Here is a 16,223-nt window from a genome sequence, read left to right on the forward strand (position 1 = left end):
GCTGGGCCAAAAACCCGGAAGGGCGACCCAGGCAAAAGTTAGAGTAAGAGAAAAATACAAAAAAAAAATAGCAGAAAGCAAAAAAAAAAACAAACAAAAGAAAAGAAAAGAAAAAAAATGCAGAAAAGAAACGAAAAAGAAAAGAAAAAAAAGAAAATGAAAAGAAAAGCTCGCAAGGTCGAAAACCCGCATCGGGTACCTTGGCAAAAGTTAGAGCCTGAAAAGTGAAGGTTAAAATACCCGAGTGTACCTTAACCGGAACTACGTGAGGCTTGATTCCCATGTTTGGGATACATAGGCAACTTCATCATGAAGTCCAGCCCCCAACACTTTCATAGCGTCTCAGTCCATACAATGGTTTCGATTTCATCCCAAAGTCCAGTTGCCAACACCTTTCAAGGTGATTGTGTCCATATATTTGTTGTGACCGACTTCGTCATCTCTGTGTCCAAGAGCTCGACCACCGCCAATGAAGACTGTCTGCGGACTGCTGCGGCACCATCCAAACAAGGGACAACTTTCCGTTACCATGAGTCGGCGTGAGACGCCGTTCAAACCAGGGGCAACTTTCCGTTGCCTCCGACCCCCCCTTCAAACCAGGGGCAATTTTCCATTGCCTCCGATCCGAGGTTGCGCATCGCAAAGAGTAAGTTCTATGCCCGTTAAGCATTGACTGCTTGAAAAATAGTTTTTGAAAATTTTTACTGAGGTTGACTATTTTCTCGAAAACTATTCCATTTTCCAAAACTGGACCATTTTCTTGGACCCAAAAGGGAAAATTTTCAGTGCTTACAGCCTGACTTGCATGGCTTTCAAATCAAAAATCGAACAAGTACGTTAATCCAACTCTCATTTTGATCAAAATTGTTTTAATAGAAAACCAAAACGAAAAGAATGGTTAAAATGATGAACTAGGGGCACAGTTGAGCCAGGCGTTCTGCCCCCCCCGGTCGTCAACGTACTTGTCAGAAGAGCACTCTACCCGCCAGAAGAAATAGCTGTGAACTAACGGCATTGGGCGTGAACCCGCAACTTCCTATTCACTCATTAACCACCTTGGGGAGGGACTAAAAATGAGAGAATGAAGAATAGAGAGGTGTAAGTTGAGAGAAAAGTGAGGAAAAGGGTTTTGAGAGAAAAACCGAGCTTGAGTGCCAGAGTGATGTGAGAATCACAAATCAGAAAGGGTGGGAAACAATACCCAGATTGAACTGGCTCCTCGTGGTCCGAGGTCCCCCATCTTCGCTAACGCGTCTGTATGTCGTATCTTTTGTTTTGTTTATCTTAACCTTTGTTTTAGGTCTTTTTCGAGCGTGTCTCGTTGTGTTTAGGTCGTGTACCTTTGTTGAGTCCTCCCCGCTGTGTCCAGTTGTAGGCTTGATACCCCGGTTGAAAACCCTTATTTAAGTTCAAAAACCGTTTATGCTCGGAATGCTGTGCCATTCTCTACATTTGGGCGAACCGAAAGAAGGAAAGGAAAATTTGGGGCATCTGAGCATGTTTCAACCCTAGCTGGTTTCACCTTTGAAGGCCGTCTTGTCAGATTGGGCCGTTTCGCTCAAGCTTGCTGTATGCAGAATGAACTGAATGCTGTGTTATGGGCTGTATGCAGATTAATCCCCAACAGAGTAAGGGCTGTGTGTCCAGAATCAGGCAGTGGGTTGCTTGGGCTTATTTTTGCTGATTGGCTGTTTAGTTATCTGATTATTACAGTGCAAGTGTTCAATTTTCAAACAACTAATCAATTTCATTTACATTGAGGTGTAACATGATGGGATGCGATGCAATACATGAGATATGTAAATGTAACACTTTTTAAGCAAGAAATTTGTTCATTTCATAATCTCTTTCAAGTACAAAGTTTTGAGGAAAACAAAATCTGCCTGCGGCAGTACAAGGTAATCTAACTACCAACAAAAAGGAAAAGTACAAGAAAGAAGAAAAACAGCAAAAGTCAATGTCAAGCGACTCCAAGGGCCATCAGTCTGTCCTGGTCCTCTTCCTCGACGAGGGTCCAGGAGCATCATCAGCATCGTCGTCAGAGCCCGAGCTAGAACCGCCTCCGGTCTCCTCCTCCGATGACTCGGACTCCGCCTCTGCCTCCGCCTCTGACTCCTCGTCATCATCATCATCCGGGACTGGAGCTCGCGAGCTGCTCCCGACATGAGCGCGCCCCGCCTTGGAGCGGGGGAATACTCGGCCCTCCTCATCTCTCCCTCGGGCAGGGACGGAAGGTCCAGCTGGAGCACCTCCTGCCATAGGAATCTGGAAAGGAGGCTGAAAAAGTACATAAAAAGGGAAATGCATCAGTATACTGTGGACAGTTTAACGGTGCAGAATGCAGTGTATGAGTATAGTGTGTGTGTACTGTGGACAGTTTAACGGTGCAGAATGCAGTGTATGAGTACAGTGTGTGTATATTGTGGACAGTTTAACAGTGCAGAATGCAGTGTATGAGTACAGTGTATGAATGCCGTGAGCAGTTTACCAGCGCAGAGTACAGTGCAGAATGCAGTGAGTGCAGTGTGTTAGATGCTGTGAGATCAGTGTATCGGGTGTTGTGCCGTGCATCAGATTATGTGAAGCAGTGTATGAATGGTTTGAGGCCAGTGTCAGAAGAACATACCGGAATGCTGTAGAGGGCCAGGAGATCAAAGGTCCGCTGGAGCATCCCCATCATGGAGGCATTCATCTCCAATGACTGCCGGGTGTACGCAGAAGAAGCCTGCAAAAAATATCAGATGCATCAATATTCTGTGGAATATCAAATAAACTGAAATGAAATGACTATACAAAAGTGCAGTAATACATACCGGAGGTAAGTCGGGGACACCGACGAACTCGTGATCAGCTGGCGGAGGGGCGAAGGGGATCTGATAGGTCGCCCCACCCTGCCCCCGGAAAGTTAGTACAGTAGGCAGGGCGGGCCAACCAGCCCCCCGTCCTCCCTGAGCTCCGCCCCTGCCACGGACTCGGGCCCTCCTCGAAGCTCCCGCTCCAGCTCCCGCTCCTGCCCCAGCCGCTGGCGCCACGGGCCTGGCCCCCTCCGCTCGACGGCCGCCACTTAGAGGTCGCATCAGGTACGTCTGCACGTACTCCCGATAGTCGCCGGTGCCTCTGAAGCGGGCCTCCTCCCAGCCGATAGTGAAATCGTCCATCTGCTCGGTGGTGAGCCCCTCGGTCTCCCTCATGTCCGCAGGAGGGTGAATCGGGACTATCTGCTCAGGTAACCCCCGGGTCTAGCGTAGGAAACGCTCCCCCAGGTACCAAGCCCGACAGACCGGGCCCTCCAACAAGATCCGAAAACGTGAGGTCTCATCGGCACCGGCAAACCAATCCCGCGTCACAGCTGGCAAAGGAGCCCAAGGCTGCCAGGTGATCTGAAAATGCAATACAGTTTGTTATCTACTGTCTTTGAAATATGCAGTGGAAAGGCGAAGCTTAAATAAACTGTAAGTAAAACATACCTCCGCGGGGGTGATGGTATCGAAGTATCGGCGGAAAAAGCCGAATGTCTCTCGTGGCCTCCGGGTGCATCTCCCGTCAAAGCGACGTGAAAAGGGGACGACCAGAGGAGTCTCTGTGACCGGTACAGGAGCGAGCCTAGGAAAGTAGGCGTAAACCCACAACTGCAAAACAGATGTCAGTATGACTATCAGATAAAGCAGAATACAGAATAAAGCAGAAATGGCAGAGCCATGTGTTGTGCAGTGTATTGTGCAGAGTGTACAGTGTGAGCAGTGTACAGTCAGTGTAAAGCAGAATGTATGTGTGTGCCGTGTGTACAGTATAAAGCAAGTATAAAGCAGACCACAGTGTGTGCAGTGTACAGAGTACAGAAAAGATAGAAAAGCATAAATGAAAAGCGGAGAAGAAATGTACCTCCCAAGCCCGCCAATAGCCTCCGAGCAACTGGCCGCTGCCGCGGGAAGCTGAGCTCATGTAACTATAGAGGGTGGCCAGAGCGGCGCCGCCCCAATCATAATGCAGGATGTCTCGGACGTCCACCAGTGCGCTGAGAAGGCAAAGAGGCACGGTGTTCGCCCGGTCGGCGAAGATGGTCGTCCCGAATAAGAACATGAGGAAGCCGCGAGCGTACCTCTCCACGGCCTCCGAGGTCATCGGATCTGCATCACCGAGAGTGGGCTGGACCCTAAACTGTACCTCGAACCAGGAATACTGCACAAAACCTGGGCGAGCGAGAGGTGGGGCCTCCCCCAGCAGATGGACCTGAGCGGCGGTCCACTCGTCCATGTCGATATCAAAGGGGATCGGATCACCCCTTACCCCGATGCCTGTGAGCATCGAGAAGTCGTAAGGGGTCATCGTCATGTCCCCTGCTGTGGAGAAGTGAAATGAATCGGTGGTGTCCCACCACCTCTCCGCCAGAGCGGCGAGGAGAGGCCTGCATGTGGTAAGCCTGGAGAGTCCTCGGCAGAAGGCGCCGAAGCCCGCCTGGTCCACTCTGCGACGGACCGCGTCAGGGAGTTCGTCGTACCACTCCCGAGCGCCAGTGTTCCCATACCCGCGGATGGTATGGGAATCCTCCTGTAAACAGAAAATAACAATGGCAAGACAACATTCAAAAATGCAGTTTTAAGAAATATACAGATGTAGCATGCATGCAAGTTTAACAGATTTTGACAAATACCGGGTGCCGGTGTGCTTACAGTGAACTACAACGTGTGATGAGTCAGCGTGCTTGGGTAGTTCAGAAAAGATATAGCATGAGTGCAAGTTTGACAGGTTCGAACAGCTATCGGGTATCGGTGTGTATGCAGTGAAATACAGTGAGTGCAGTCTGTTTGAGTGATTCAGGGCCACTGCAGTGTGTGTGCATGCGTCAGTCTCAAGCAGATGTCAGTTGTATGAATGTTTACAGTCAACTACGGTATAGCATATCAGATTCAAGCAGTTAAAGAGTACAACTAACTACGACAGTTTTTGTGCCCTACATTGCAGAAAGTAAAGTAGAGGAAAGAGAGTTACCTTGGAAACGCCGAAGGACAGGTGGGAGGTAGGCTTGCGCAGCAATAGCTCGGGTGGCACGTGCCTCTCGAAGCTCCGAAACTGGCGGAGTTCGTCGGGGGGCAGAACATGGATCGCCGGCCGGTAGGTCGCCGGGTCGAACGGGCACTCGCGCAAAGGTAGAAGCTCGACCCCGGGATCCATCTCGTGATCCGGGGGAGTCCCGCCGCGTGGAATGTCGTCCGCCATGTCGAGAATGATGAGAAAATAGCTGGAGGAAGAAAAACCGGGCTAGAATACGAAGAGTCAATCGAAAGGTCAACTCCCGAGAAAGTCAAAAATGGCCGGAAAGGCCGGGATGTGAAAGGGCACGTAAATCAAGAGAAAAGCAAGGGGAACAAACCCCAAAAAAAGGCGAGAACGCCAAACGAGGCACCGAAACAAAGTTTTGTTCGGTTGAAAATGTCCGAAACGCGAAGGGAATCGCGAATCCGACGACGAAACGGGTGTAGAACGCGAAGAAACGGGTGAAAGAGGAGAGAAAAACACTCTAGAGAGAGAGGGTTTGGGTTTTCGGCGGTGGAGGAAATGAAAAATAGGGTTTGGAAGCCCTATTTTAAAACACCCGAAGTGAAATCTCAAAACTGCCCCGACTCAGCAACTTTTTGCCGGTCTGCAATGTTTTGTGCCGGCCGGCATAATATTGTGCTGATGGAGTTATTCTGCAGCCGGTGGACAGCCGGTGGCCTCCCCTCCCGGTCGGTGGTGTTCCCACAGCCTTGTTTAGGCCATATGAGAAGTTTCTGGTCTTCATAGCTCAAGAAAGTGCAAGAAAGTGCATCTCCGACGCTCAACCGGTCTCCGCTTTGACCTCGGGTCGTGTCTTCTGCGCGTGGCGCTCGAATTCGTGCAAGGTGTATCCTTTTTGTATCCTTTTAAATTCAGAAGTTGCCCCATGTGCGTTACACGCATTCATTGCACTATCTCGGTGCATTACGTCGCGCTATTACGCGCCTCACAGTTGCATTGTTATGCACATACTACATGCGTTGTAACACGCACCCCTTGCATTGTCATGCACATCTCTCATGCATTGTCATTGCATTTTTATTCCATGCATTGTCATGCATTCCGAAACACGTGCGTTGTTACGCATTTAAGTCCATTTACATTCCGTGTGGCACGCGTGTCACACTTGGCATCATTTTACATCTCGTGTGGCATACGTGTCACACTTGGCATTGTTTTGCATTCCGTGTGGCATACGTGTCGCACTGAGCATCATTCTTGCATCTTATGAGGCACGCGTGTCTCATTTGTTTCATTTTGCATTCCGTGTGGCATGCGTGTCACACTTGTATCATTTTGCATCTTATGAGGCACACGTGTCTCATTTGTTTCATTTTTGCATTCCGTGTGGCATGCGTGTCACACTTGTATCATTCTTGCATCTTATGAGGCACGCGTGTCTCATTTGTTTTATTTTGCATTTCGTGTGGCATACGTGTCGCACTTGTATCATTTTGCTTCTTATGAGGCACGCGTGTCTCATTTGTTTCATTTTTGCATTCCGTGTGGCATGTGTGTCACACTTGTATCATTCTTGCATCTTATGAGGCACGCGTGTCTCATTTGTTTTATTTTGCATTCCACGTGGCATACGTGTCGCACTTGTATCATTTTGCATCTTATGAGGCACGCGTGTCTCATTTGTTTCATTTTGCATTCCGTGTGGCATACGTGCCACACTTGTATCATTTTGCATCTTATGAGGCACGCGTGTCTCATTCGTTTAATTTTGCATTCCGTGTGGCATGCGTGTCACACTTGTATCATTTTGCATCTTATGAGGCACGCGTGTCTCATTTGTTCCATTTTGCATTCCGTGTGGCATACGTGTCAAACTTGTATCATTTTGCATCTTATGAGGCACGCGTGTCTCATTTGTTTCATTTTGCATTCCGTGTGGCATATGTGTCGCACTTGTATCATTTTGCATCTTATGAGGCACGCGTGTCTCATTTGTTCCATTTTGCATTCCGTATGGCATACATGTCACACTTGTATCATTTTGCATCTTATGAGGCACGCGTGTCTCATTTGTTTCATTTTGCATTCCGTGTGGCATACGTGTCGCACTTGTATCATTTTGCATCTTATGAGGCACGCGTGTCTCATTTGTTTCATTTTGCATTCCGTGTGGCATACGTGTCACACTTGTATCATTTTGCATCTTATGAGGCACGCGTGTCTCATTCGTTTCATTTTGCATTCCGTGTGGCATACGTGTCACACTTGTATCATTTTTCATTTTATGAGGCACGCGTGTCTCATTTGTATCATCTTGCATCATGCTTCATTTGCATTGTCATGCATTTTGGCAGCGGTCTGGCGAGACCTTAAACACGCACGGTCTAGGAGACCTTAAATCCTTGGGAGGTGCGAAACCTCCGGTGCATTGATGTGCACAGTTTTTCGTGGCGTGTAATTCCAATTGTATCAGTTTACATTCCATGTGGCATGCGTGCCTCATTCTTGCATTGTTATGCATGTTTCGTTGGTCTGGCGAGACCTTAAACACGCACGGTCTAGGAGACCCTAAATCCTCTGAAGGTGCAATTCCTTTGGTGTTTGTCGTGCCCGAACGACTTTCGGTGGTCTGGTAAAGCCACCAGCCTATGTTTGCGGTGAGTTCTTAGAAGACCAACTGGGACGGTGGAAACTAGAGTTCGAACGGCTTATGCCTAGAACGCAAAGGTTCGGGAGTTCCGAGACTAAAGTCTGGTTTAAATACCCAGAGGTGTACCCTCGGCTTGAAATCTATATGGAAGCCCCATAGATTGAGGCAGCATGTCGGTGCCTCAGTTCTGGATACTGAACCAACCTAGTATATCGCCCTGTTGGTAAGATAGGGAAAGTTGCAATCATAGCCATTGCATCATAGTGCATTGTCATGCATTTCCATTGTAGCTTGCATGCATCCATTGCATTTTCCCCAGTAGATCGCATCATACTGCATTGTCATGCATTTTGTAAATATTCATTCCATTGCATATTTGTAGATATTGCATTGTAGTTTGCATACATTCATTGCATCACCTTCCATCTATGGCTCGCGCCTTTCCGTGTTGAGCTTGGTCTGGTATGTGCCCTTACTTTTCACGTTAAAGCACAGTTCTGCATGTGTACGCGCCTATTCCACGCTGGTATGTTGGTTTGAGGGTTGCGGCACCTTTTCTGTGTTAGACGCGGCTTGTATGTGTACATGCCTTTCCTAGGCAAGATTTGTTTTGGCCTGCGTGCCATATCCATTGCATCTATATCTATTGCATTATAGATTGCATGCATTCATTGCATCACACCTTCCATCTATGGCTCGCGCCTTTCCATGTTGAGCTTGGTCTGGTATGTGCCCTTACTTTTCACGTTAAAACACAGTTCTGCATGTGTACGTGCCTATTCCACGCTGGTATGTTGGTTTGAGGGTTGCGGCACATTTTCTGTGTTAGACATGGCTTGTATGCGTACATGCCTTTCCTAGGCAAGATTTGGTTTGGCCCGCGTGCCATATCCATTACATCCATATCCATTGCATCGTAGTTTGCATGCATCCATTGCATCACCCTCCACCTATGGCTTGCGCCTTTTCATGATTGAGCTTGGTCTGGTATGTGCCCATACTTCTCGTGTCGAAGCATAGTTCAGTAGACCGTTCTATGTTAGACGTGGCTTGTATGCGTACATGCCCTACCTAGGCAAGATTTGGTTTGGCCCGCGTGCCATATTTATATATATTGCATTGTAGTGTAATTTTTGCATCCGGCATCAGGATCATTGTCCTTTCTCCAGCGGGTTGTTTCCCCACTTATGTCAATCCCCCCCAATACTCGTTCTTGTGTCTGTCTACAATGCTCATAGTTCAGTTGACCGTTCTATGGTAGACAGACTTGTTACCTCCAACAATCTATTTGACATAGGTGTGGTCCCGAACCACTCGTGATTGGATCGTGATTCGATTGCTTTGCATATAATTTGCATTATTTCAATTACATTGCATCTCCATTTGCATTGTTTATACATTGTTTTGTATATATTGCATATCATTTTGCATCTATTTTTGCATTGTCATGCATGTTGCTAATGATATTGTACCTGTTAAGTTTGTTTTCTTTTCAGGCACGATATTGTATGTACGGTTCATTTGAGGCTGGTGCAACCAGACAAGCCGCACAGGTATTGTATCCTCCGAGTGAGACGTATTGAGAATTGCATAATTCTCTTACATCCTTTCTGCATTGTAGTGTAGTTTGGTGTACGCCAGCTTAAAATTGTCGCATGTGTGCTTCGTTACAGCTTTCTTTGCGTGATCTTAAGTTATGCTCGGCTTCGTGCATTGTCTTGCATTTTGCCCCTGCCTTCGGGCGCATACCTTGTTTGTCTTGCATGTTTGTCTGAGTCTTCAGCCTTGTCAAAAATGGGTCGTCTCTGGGCTTTGACATTCACTCCCGTCATTATTATGACTTTTGAGTTCTGTCAAAGAGGGGCAACTGTAGACACCCCACTTTTGACCGTCCTCAAGACTTGGACGTCACCGTTTGAACACTCGGTGATTATCCATCTTTATGTTCGTTTGGAGTTCCCGGAGGCCTCGGCTCGCGCGCCTTGCCTCAGGATCTCCGAACTCGACCGTTTAGTGTCTGGTTTCACACCAAACACTTGTGTTTTGCCTGGGAAGGGCAGGGAATGCCTTGTGAGGCATCCCCATACACCACCGGCAGTGGCTAGAGGCCACCGACTGGTTTTTGCTGACACCGGCAATGTATATTGCCGGCCAGCACTATTTGTTGCCGGTCAGCACTATTTAGTGCCGGTCGGCACTCTTTTTTGTCAAAATGACATTTTTGGCCGGCCGACTACTGTGCATCTGCTTTTGCAGATATTTTAAGACAGCTGTCTTGCTTTTTGCTCCCCTCCATACACGTGTATGGAGGGACCTCCCTCTTATGAAGCTTGTCTTGTAAGCTTTACAAGACAAGAAGTTCTATAAAGAGAGGGGCTCTCTCTTGTTGCAAGGGGTTAGACACTTGAGATATTTTAGAGAGCTTAGACAGCCATTTTTAGGGATTGAGTTCTAGGGTTAGGGTTTGATACACATTATCTCTCTCTTTTTCCCTCTTGTGTGTGTTAAAGTGTGTTTGTGTCTTACTATTGCACACAAACACATAGTGTTTCACCTTCCTTTGGCTCCTGAGGTTCTAAGGGGCTGATTTTGGTGTTTGGTGTTGGATTCAAGCGAAGGAGGGCCATTGGAGCATCATTGTTGAAGAGGTCTTCAAGGGTGAGAATCTTACCCCTTTTTACCCCAATCTTGCATTGTATTTTTACCTATCTTAAATTCGTTTTTGATCTTGGTGTATAATACAAAAATTTTTTGTTTTTTAGTCCTCTTGATTGTTTATTAAGAGTGTTTTTTGGTTTGAGGGTGTTTGACCCCTCTTAGGCCTTGAAAGGCCCCATTTTGTGCTATTTTGTGCAAGTTTCGAGACTTTGGTGTTTGGGCCTCTTCACCACTGAAATCTTGAGGGATTTCAGTGGTGAAAATGGTGCCTTGAAGTCTCTAAAAGGAGAGGGCCACCCCCTCTCCTTGTTGTCCTTGAAAAGGACCATTTTTGGCCTCTTGAGGGAGCACCTAGCTAAGCTTCATGTTGACCATGCCTTAGTTGTTTTTTGTGCTTAATATGTCATATTATGCCTTTGTTTTTTGTTGGTTTTGGTGCACAATGCATGCTTAGCATACCTACCATGTAATGCCATGTTATTGCCTCAATGTGCCTTAGGTTGTTAGCCCTTGTTAGAGCATGTTTTAGGCTTAGTCTTGTGAAGCTTTTGTGCATATTTTGCCATGTTTTAGGTCTGTCCATGGTTGTTTGGGTCGGATTTGGCATGCATCATATAGCCCCTTTGCATTTTGGCTTGTTGGCCTTAAGTGTGTGAGTGTGTAGCATGCCATTCTTGCCTTGATTTAGTGGTTTGGAACCATCCACCATGTCATTTCAGACCTTATAGTATGCTTGTATGCTTGCTTTAGTTGTCCCTTTAATGCCTTGTAAGGTTGTCATCTCATGCTCCATGTTTTGGTGATTATGCATGCCTTTGTTCTTGAGCCACTTAGATGCCATCTAAGTGATCCTTAGGCCTTGTCTTAATGTGCTAAAACTCTGTTTTTGGTCAATAAGTTCATGCCATGTTTGGTCTTGCTAAGTATAGTTCAATACTCCATTGGTTTGCTTTGAGCACTTGGGCTATTTGTTGCATGTTTGGCTTGATTTGTTGCTTGGTTTGGCACCATCCTAACATGATTTTCAATGCTTATGTTGCATGCTAATTGTCCGTGATATCCTTCTTTCAAGTGTGCTTGAGAGTTGCCTTTTTATGCTTAAGTGTTGGTCCTTGTGTGCATGCATGTTTGCATGCCATTTAGCCCTCATTTTATAGCACTTTGGCCACTGTTTTGGGCCTATTTAGAGCTGCCCAAATCATGTTTAAGTCCATCTTTTCATCCATTTGCATTGCCTCATGTTTGCTCGTATGCTTGCATAAGTGCCTTGCCATGCCATGTTGCATCCTTAGCTTGCATGCCTAGGTTGCATTGCATCTTGCATGCATGCCTTGTTCCTTGACTTGATGATAGGAATTGGGCCTTGATGTGTTTGTTTGGTTTGCATTTCATTTGACATGAAAGTTGCACACTTGGTCACTTGGGCCATCATGTATGGAAATGCGTGATTGGTGGTCCAAGAACAGAGAAATATGTCCCTTTGAGTCATTACCATGATAAGAGGCATGATTGGTGCATATATGCTTTGAATTGTGCTGCCATGCTTTACCTTGCCCTTTGTTGCTGTCAATTGCAGATTCTGCAGGAACATTTTGCCGACCGGCAGTGTCAAGTGCCGACCGGCAATCCCTTCTCTGCCGACAGCTTCGTTTTGTGCCGATGGCCATAACACACTACCGGTGACAGTTCCATTCAGCCGGTGGCACTCCTCAGTGTCCAAGGAACCCGTTCTGAGATTTTGGCAGCCTCCAGAGGAGTAAAGGAAGGAAAACAGAGGCAGCCTATGCATGGCGGTGCGTTTTCGAGCAGGACCGAGCATGCACTGCATCGAGCTCTCCTCCCGAGGCAGTTTACTGCTTTTCCTAGATTAATTAATTTGCTTAGTTGATTAGGCAATTTGTAATATTTAATTAGCTTGCGTAGTTAATTAATTTGTAATATTTATTCGGTCCCTCCGAGCAAGGGCAAATATGTAATAAGTGTGTGTGGGTGGTGTGTATGTCTTCCAATCCCCACTTCTTTCTTCCCTTTTATTTACCCGCTTTGATGGTTAGTATTAAGGCATCTTTAATTTAGCATACCTTATGCTATGCATGCGTGCATCATGCATTTGTATTGCATGTATTAGGCTCGGTACATCACGCTAACTGCATTTGTACTTCAATTCACAAATTGAATATGTGATAGTTGATCGCATTTCACATGCCATGTTTAGGTTAGCCGAGCCTGTCTAGATTACATTTTTGCATGCGATACATTAGCCATTCTTAACATGAACTAGGACATGCATGTTTGCTAACTAGTTTATTGTTTTGGCACGGAGTACGATGTAAGTATTCACACTTTAGCATCCCGCATGCGTGTGAGTGTTGCCATGACAGCATGTTTACCATGTGGCTAGATGCTTATGTGATAAACTATTTGAATGCCTGTGGGTGAAGGTTGGATTGTTTGAGTTGGAAAAACTCGTTGAAATCCGTATTTTAGCCTACTTACGAGTAGCAAATTTCAAAACATTCTCCAAAACAAACGGATATGCAATGCTTGTTTCCAAATTAGGCAATCTAGTCTATACTTGTTTGCTGCGCGCATAACATAGTAATTCTAGGCTAATAATTGGAATAAGAACACATAACGTTTTTAAAATCGGATATCATGGTTAGTAGAGGCCGGTCTTCGGACCGGGCGAAAGGGGGTGCTCATAGCTGACCTTCCCCGATCGTACCCAAGCTCCCGAGCCGAGACAACTCCGGTGATGACGGACATGTGGCCTTCGGCACCGAGTCAGGGTTTCCTAAATTCCCCCATAAAAAATATTTAGGTGGCGACTCTGTATCTGGCAAAGCAGTCCATGTTTGGCACTTCTTTTCAAAAATCTGTTTCTCAAAACGATTTGCCGGATTTGGACTCTTTGGTTCAGATTAAGAACCGTGACAATTTGAGAGTCCGAGCTGTAGTGACCCCACAAATGAACAGAACGGGACTCATCCTCCCGGGGCGTTTGAGGATGTCTACAAGGACGAGAATAGTTAGAAAACTGGAAAAGCCAAGGAACCTACTAGGGATGACGGTGATGTCAGAGTAATTACAACGGAATCGGACAATTGTCTGTCGGCTGTCGAATGAGTCTGGTGGGAAGATGATGATCTGCATCTTGCCCATACAAATGAGGATTGGGGCCAAAACCTACCAGATGACACCTGGTATTCTGAGGAAGTGGATCACATGACTAGGAGTGGACGATACTTCAAGCCCCTGCATTTAGGCCAACCAGAAGCATCAGAAAAGAATAAAGAGGCTGAAAAACAAAGGGACAAACAGTTGGAGGAAGAAGCTATATTGAAGCAATTGAAGAAGATCCAAGCGGATATATCCATCTAGGGTTTGCTCATGGCTTCACGAGTACACAGGCAAGCCGTCCTATCAGCAATGGATAAGGCCAAACTGTCTATCGACACAACACCTGAACAACTAGTGGGACTTGTCTTTCCGGGGGGTGCCTCGCCAACTTTGACCTTCTCAAATAAGGAATTGCTTCCTGAGGGCTCTACGCATAACAAACCATTGTACATCTCAGTTGAATGTAGATGTAAGTGGGCGCCGGTTGTATTGGTGGACACTGGGTCCGCAATTAATGTATGTCTGTCTCGTACAGCCTATGTTATTGGCTTGAAGCCAACAAACTGTGTACCAACGACCCAGTTGATCCAGGCCTACGACAACACAAGTCGCGAGATGATGGGGACAGTTCAAATCAGAACACAGGTTGGTCTGGCGCAACAGGATATTGAGTTTCACGTTCTGGATGTTCCGGCCACTTTTAACTTGCTCCTTGGGCGGCCGTGACTGCACCAAGTAAAAGCTGTCTCTTCCACTCTTCATTCGATGCTGAAGTACCACCTTGGAAAAGGGGTGGCCATTGTATTTGGAAACTCATCAATCCATCCTCCATCTGAGGTCACCACACCAGTACTGGAAATTGTGCACGGCGATGAGGATGTTTCCCTGTCTGGATTTACCTTGGCCGAGGCTCGGGTGGTTCAAGATATCTTGGCTATTAATGAGGGGTTGTACGTCAGTTCTCAATCTGTTTACCTCATGAACAAACTACAGCATGTACACGGAATGGGATTAGGAAAGAGCGGTCGGAAGGGCGTTACTGCACTGGCCGAAGTGTCGTATAACCCTCATACCTTTGGTCTAGGTTACACACTTACCAAAGAGGATTGGGTAAGAAAAGGAAAGGAAATGGCAGGAAGAACCAAGGCAAGGAAAAGTGGGAAGCACTATGAGCTGGTGCATAGGCCGATTCGAGGAACTCTAAACGGCCGCTTTGTTCAGGAGGGGGAAGACTTCCTATTTTGCTGCTTTCCTGAGCCATGGTTGAACTCTGAGAAGCGGCGTCTACCCGGCTTTGAGATTTTCTTCGACCTACAACTATAAGAGGATGAAGCCACAGAGGAACGAACTACATTAATTCCTGAGGTTAAACAGAGTACAGAGGATGAGTCCAATGGCAATGAACTTGAGATAGGAGCAGCGTTGGCTTGTCTCCTTTTGGATCCTCAGATCAAACCAGAGAGCTTGGGGGATGACTTCATCGTTTCCATGATCGAGGCGAACCCAGGTGTGGACCCTTCTACCATCATCTTGAGTGCATCTAACGCACCCTTTCTCGCTTGGCAACTAGAGGAGGGCTTTTTGTCCAGCAATTCTGAATCAAGTAGTGAGTCAGAATATGATTCCACAAAGTCTGTAAAGTCGGAATCAGATTCTAGTTCTTTTGAGTTAGAGTCCGGTATCCCTGGGGTTGGTAACCCGGGTGCTGTTATTTTGTCCAAGTCGTCTTTTCCTTTTCTTTTGAGTCGGTTGTAATCGAGGAATTAGATGAGCTGGAAGTTTTGAATGAGAATGGTACCACTGCAGATTCTGAGTACTTTTCTGTGCCACTTGTATATTGTATTGATCATGACTTTCAAAACTTTGATAAAAACGATGAGGAAAGAATTCCTCTAGTTTTGAAACATTTGATTGATCGAGAGGAGGAGAAGTTTGTATAACCCTTTGTTGATGAAATCATTTCAATTAATGTGGGTACTGAGAAGGATCTGCGCTTGGTCCAAATCAGGTTCACGTTGTCTTCGGAGGAACGCGAGTGCTTAGTCGCTTTATTAAAAGATTTCAAAGATGTTTTTGCATGGTCCAATGAAGACATGCTTGGAATCGATCTTGAGATAGTACAGCATCGGATCCCTCTTGACCCTGAGGCCTGACCCGTTAAGTAGAAGCTTCGGAGAATACGCCCGGATTGGGCTTTGAAGATTAAGGAGGAGATCACCAAGCAGATAGACGCAGGGTTTTTGTTAGTGTTTGAGTATCCGACTTGGTTGGCCAACATTGTTCCGGTACTAAAGAAAGATGGCAAAATTCGGGTGTGAGTGAACTTCAGAGATCTGAACAAAGCTAGTCTAAAGGACGACTTTCCTCTACCACACATCGACAAACTTCACCGCAGGCCATGTGTTGCTTTCCTTTATGGATGGATTTTTCGAGTATAACCAGATCTTGATGGCACCCAAGGACAGAGAGAAAGCTGCCTTCACCACGTCGTGGGGACTCTACTGCTATAGGGTGATGCCATTCGGTCTGAAAAATGCTGGGGCAACTTATCAACAGGCTGCAACCACTATCTTGCACGATATGATCCATAAAAAGGTTGAGGTGTATGCGAATGACATGATTGTCAAGTCCGAGGAAAGAGAGGGCCACTACACCACCTTGGAGAAATTCTTTCAACGGATTAGAGAATATCGGTTGATGCTGAATCCACAGAAGTGCACTTTTGGCGTCACGGTAGGGAAAATGTTGGGGTTCTTGATTACACAGAAGGTCATCGAGGTTGACCCTTCCAAAATCA

The 16,223-nt window shown here is 46.4% G+C and overlaps 1 protein-coding gene across 1 annotated transcript; it reads right to left on the reverse strand.

Moving 5' to 3' along the window:
• Positions 1-1,920: 1,920 nt before the first annotated feature.
• LOC145819581 (uncharacterized) lies at positions 1,921-2,990 on the reverse strand. The gene is made up of 3 exons (XM_082913538.1): positions 2,814-2,990; positions 2,627-2,725; positions 1,921-2,277 (listed from the first exon to the last, which is right to left on the reverse strand). Exons 2-3 carry the CDS (start codon positions 2,690-2,692, stop codon positions 1,981-1,983), a joined length of 363 nt encoding a protein of 120 aa, XP_082769664.1. The 5' UTR covers positions 2,693-2,725; positions 2,814-2,990; the 3' UTR covers positions 1,921-1,980.
• Between the last annotated feature and the right edge of the window lie 13,233 nt (positions 2,991-16,223).

The sequence above is a fragment of the Camellia sinensis genome, chromosome 2, assembly GCF_055761805.1.
Source record: "Camellia sinensis isolate YWXY chromosome 2, ASM5576180v1, whole genome shotgun sequence".
In the NCBI taxonomy this organism is placed as follows: domain Eukaryota; kingdom Viridiplantae; phylum Streptophyta; class Magnoliopsida; order Ericales; family Theaceae; genus Camellia; species Camellia sinensis.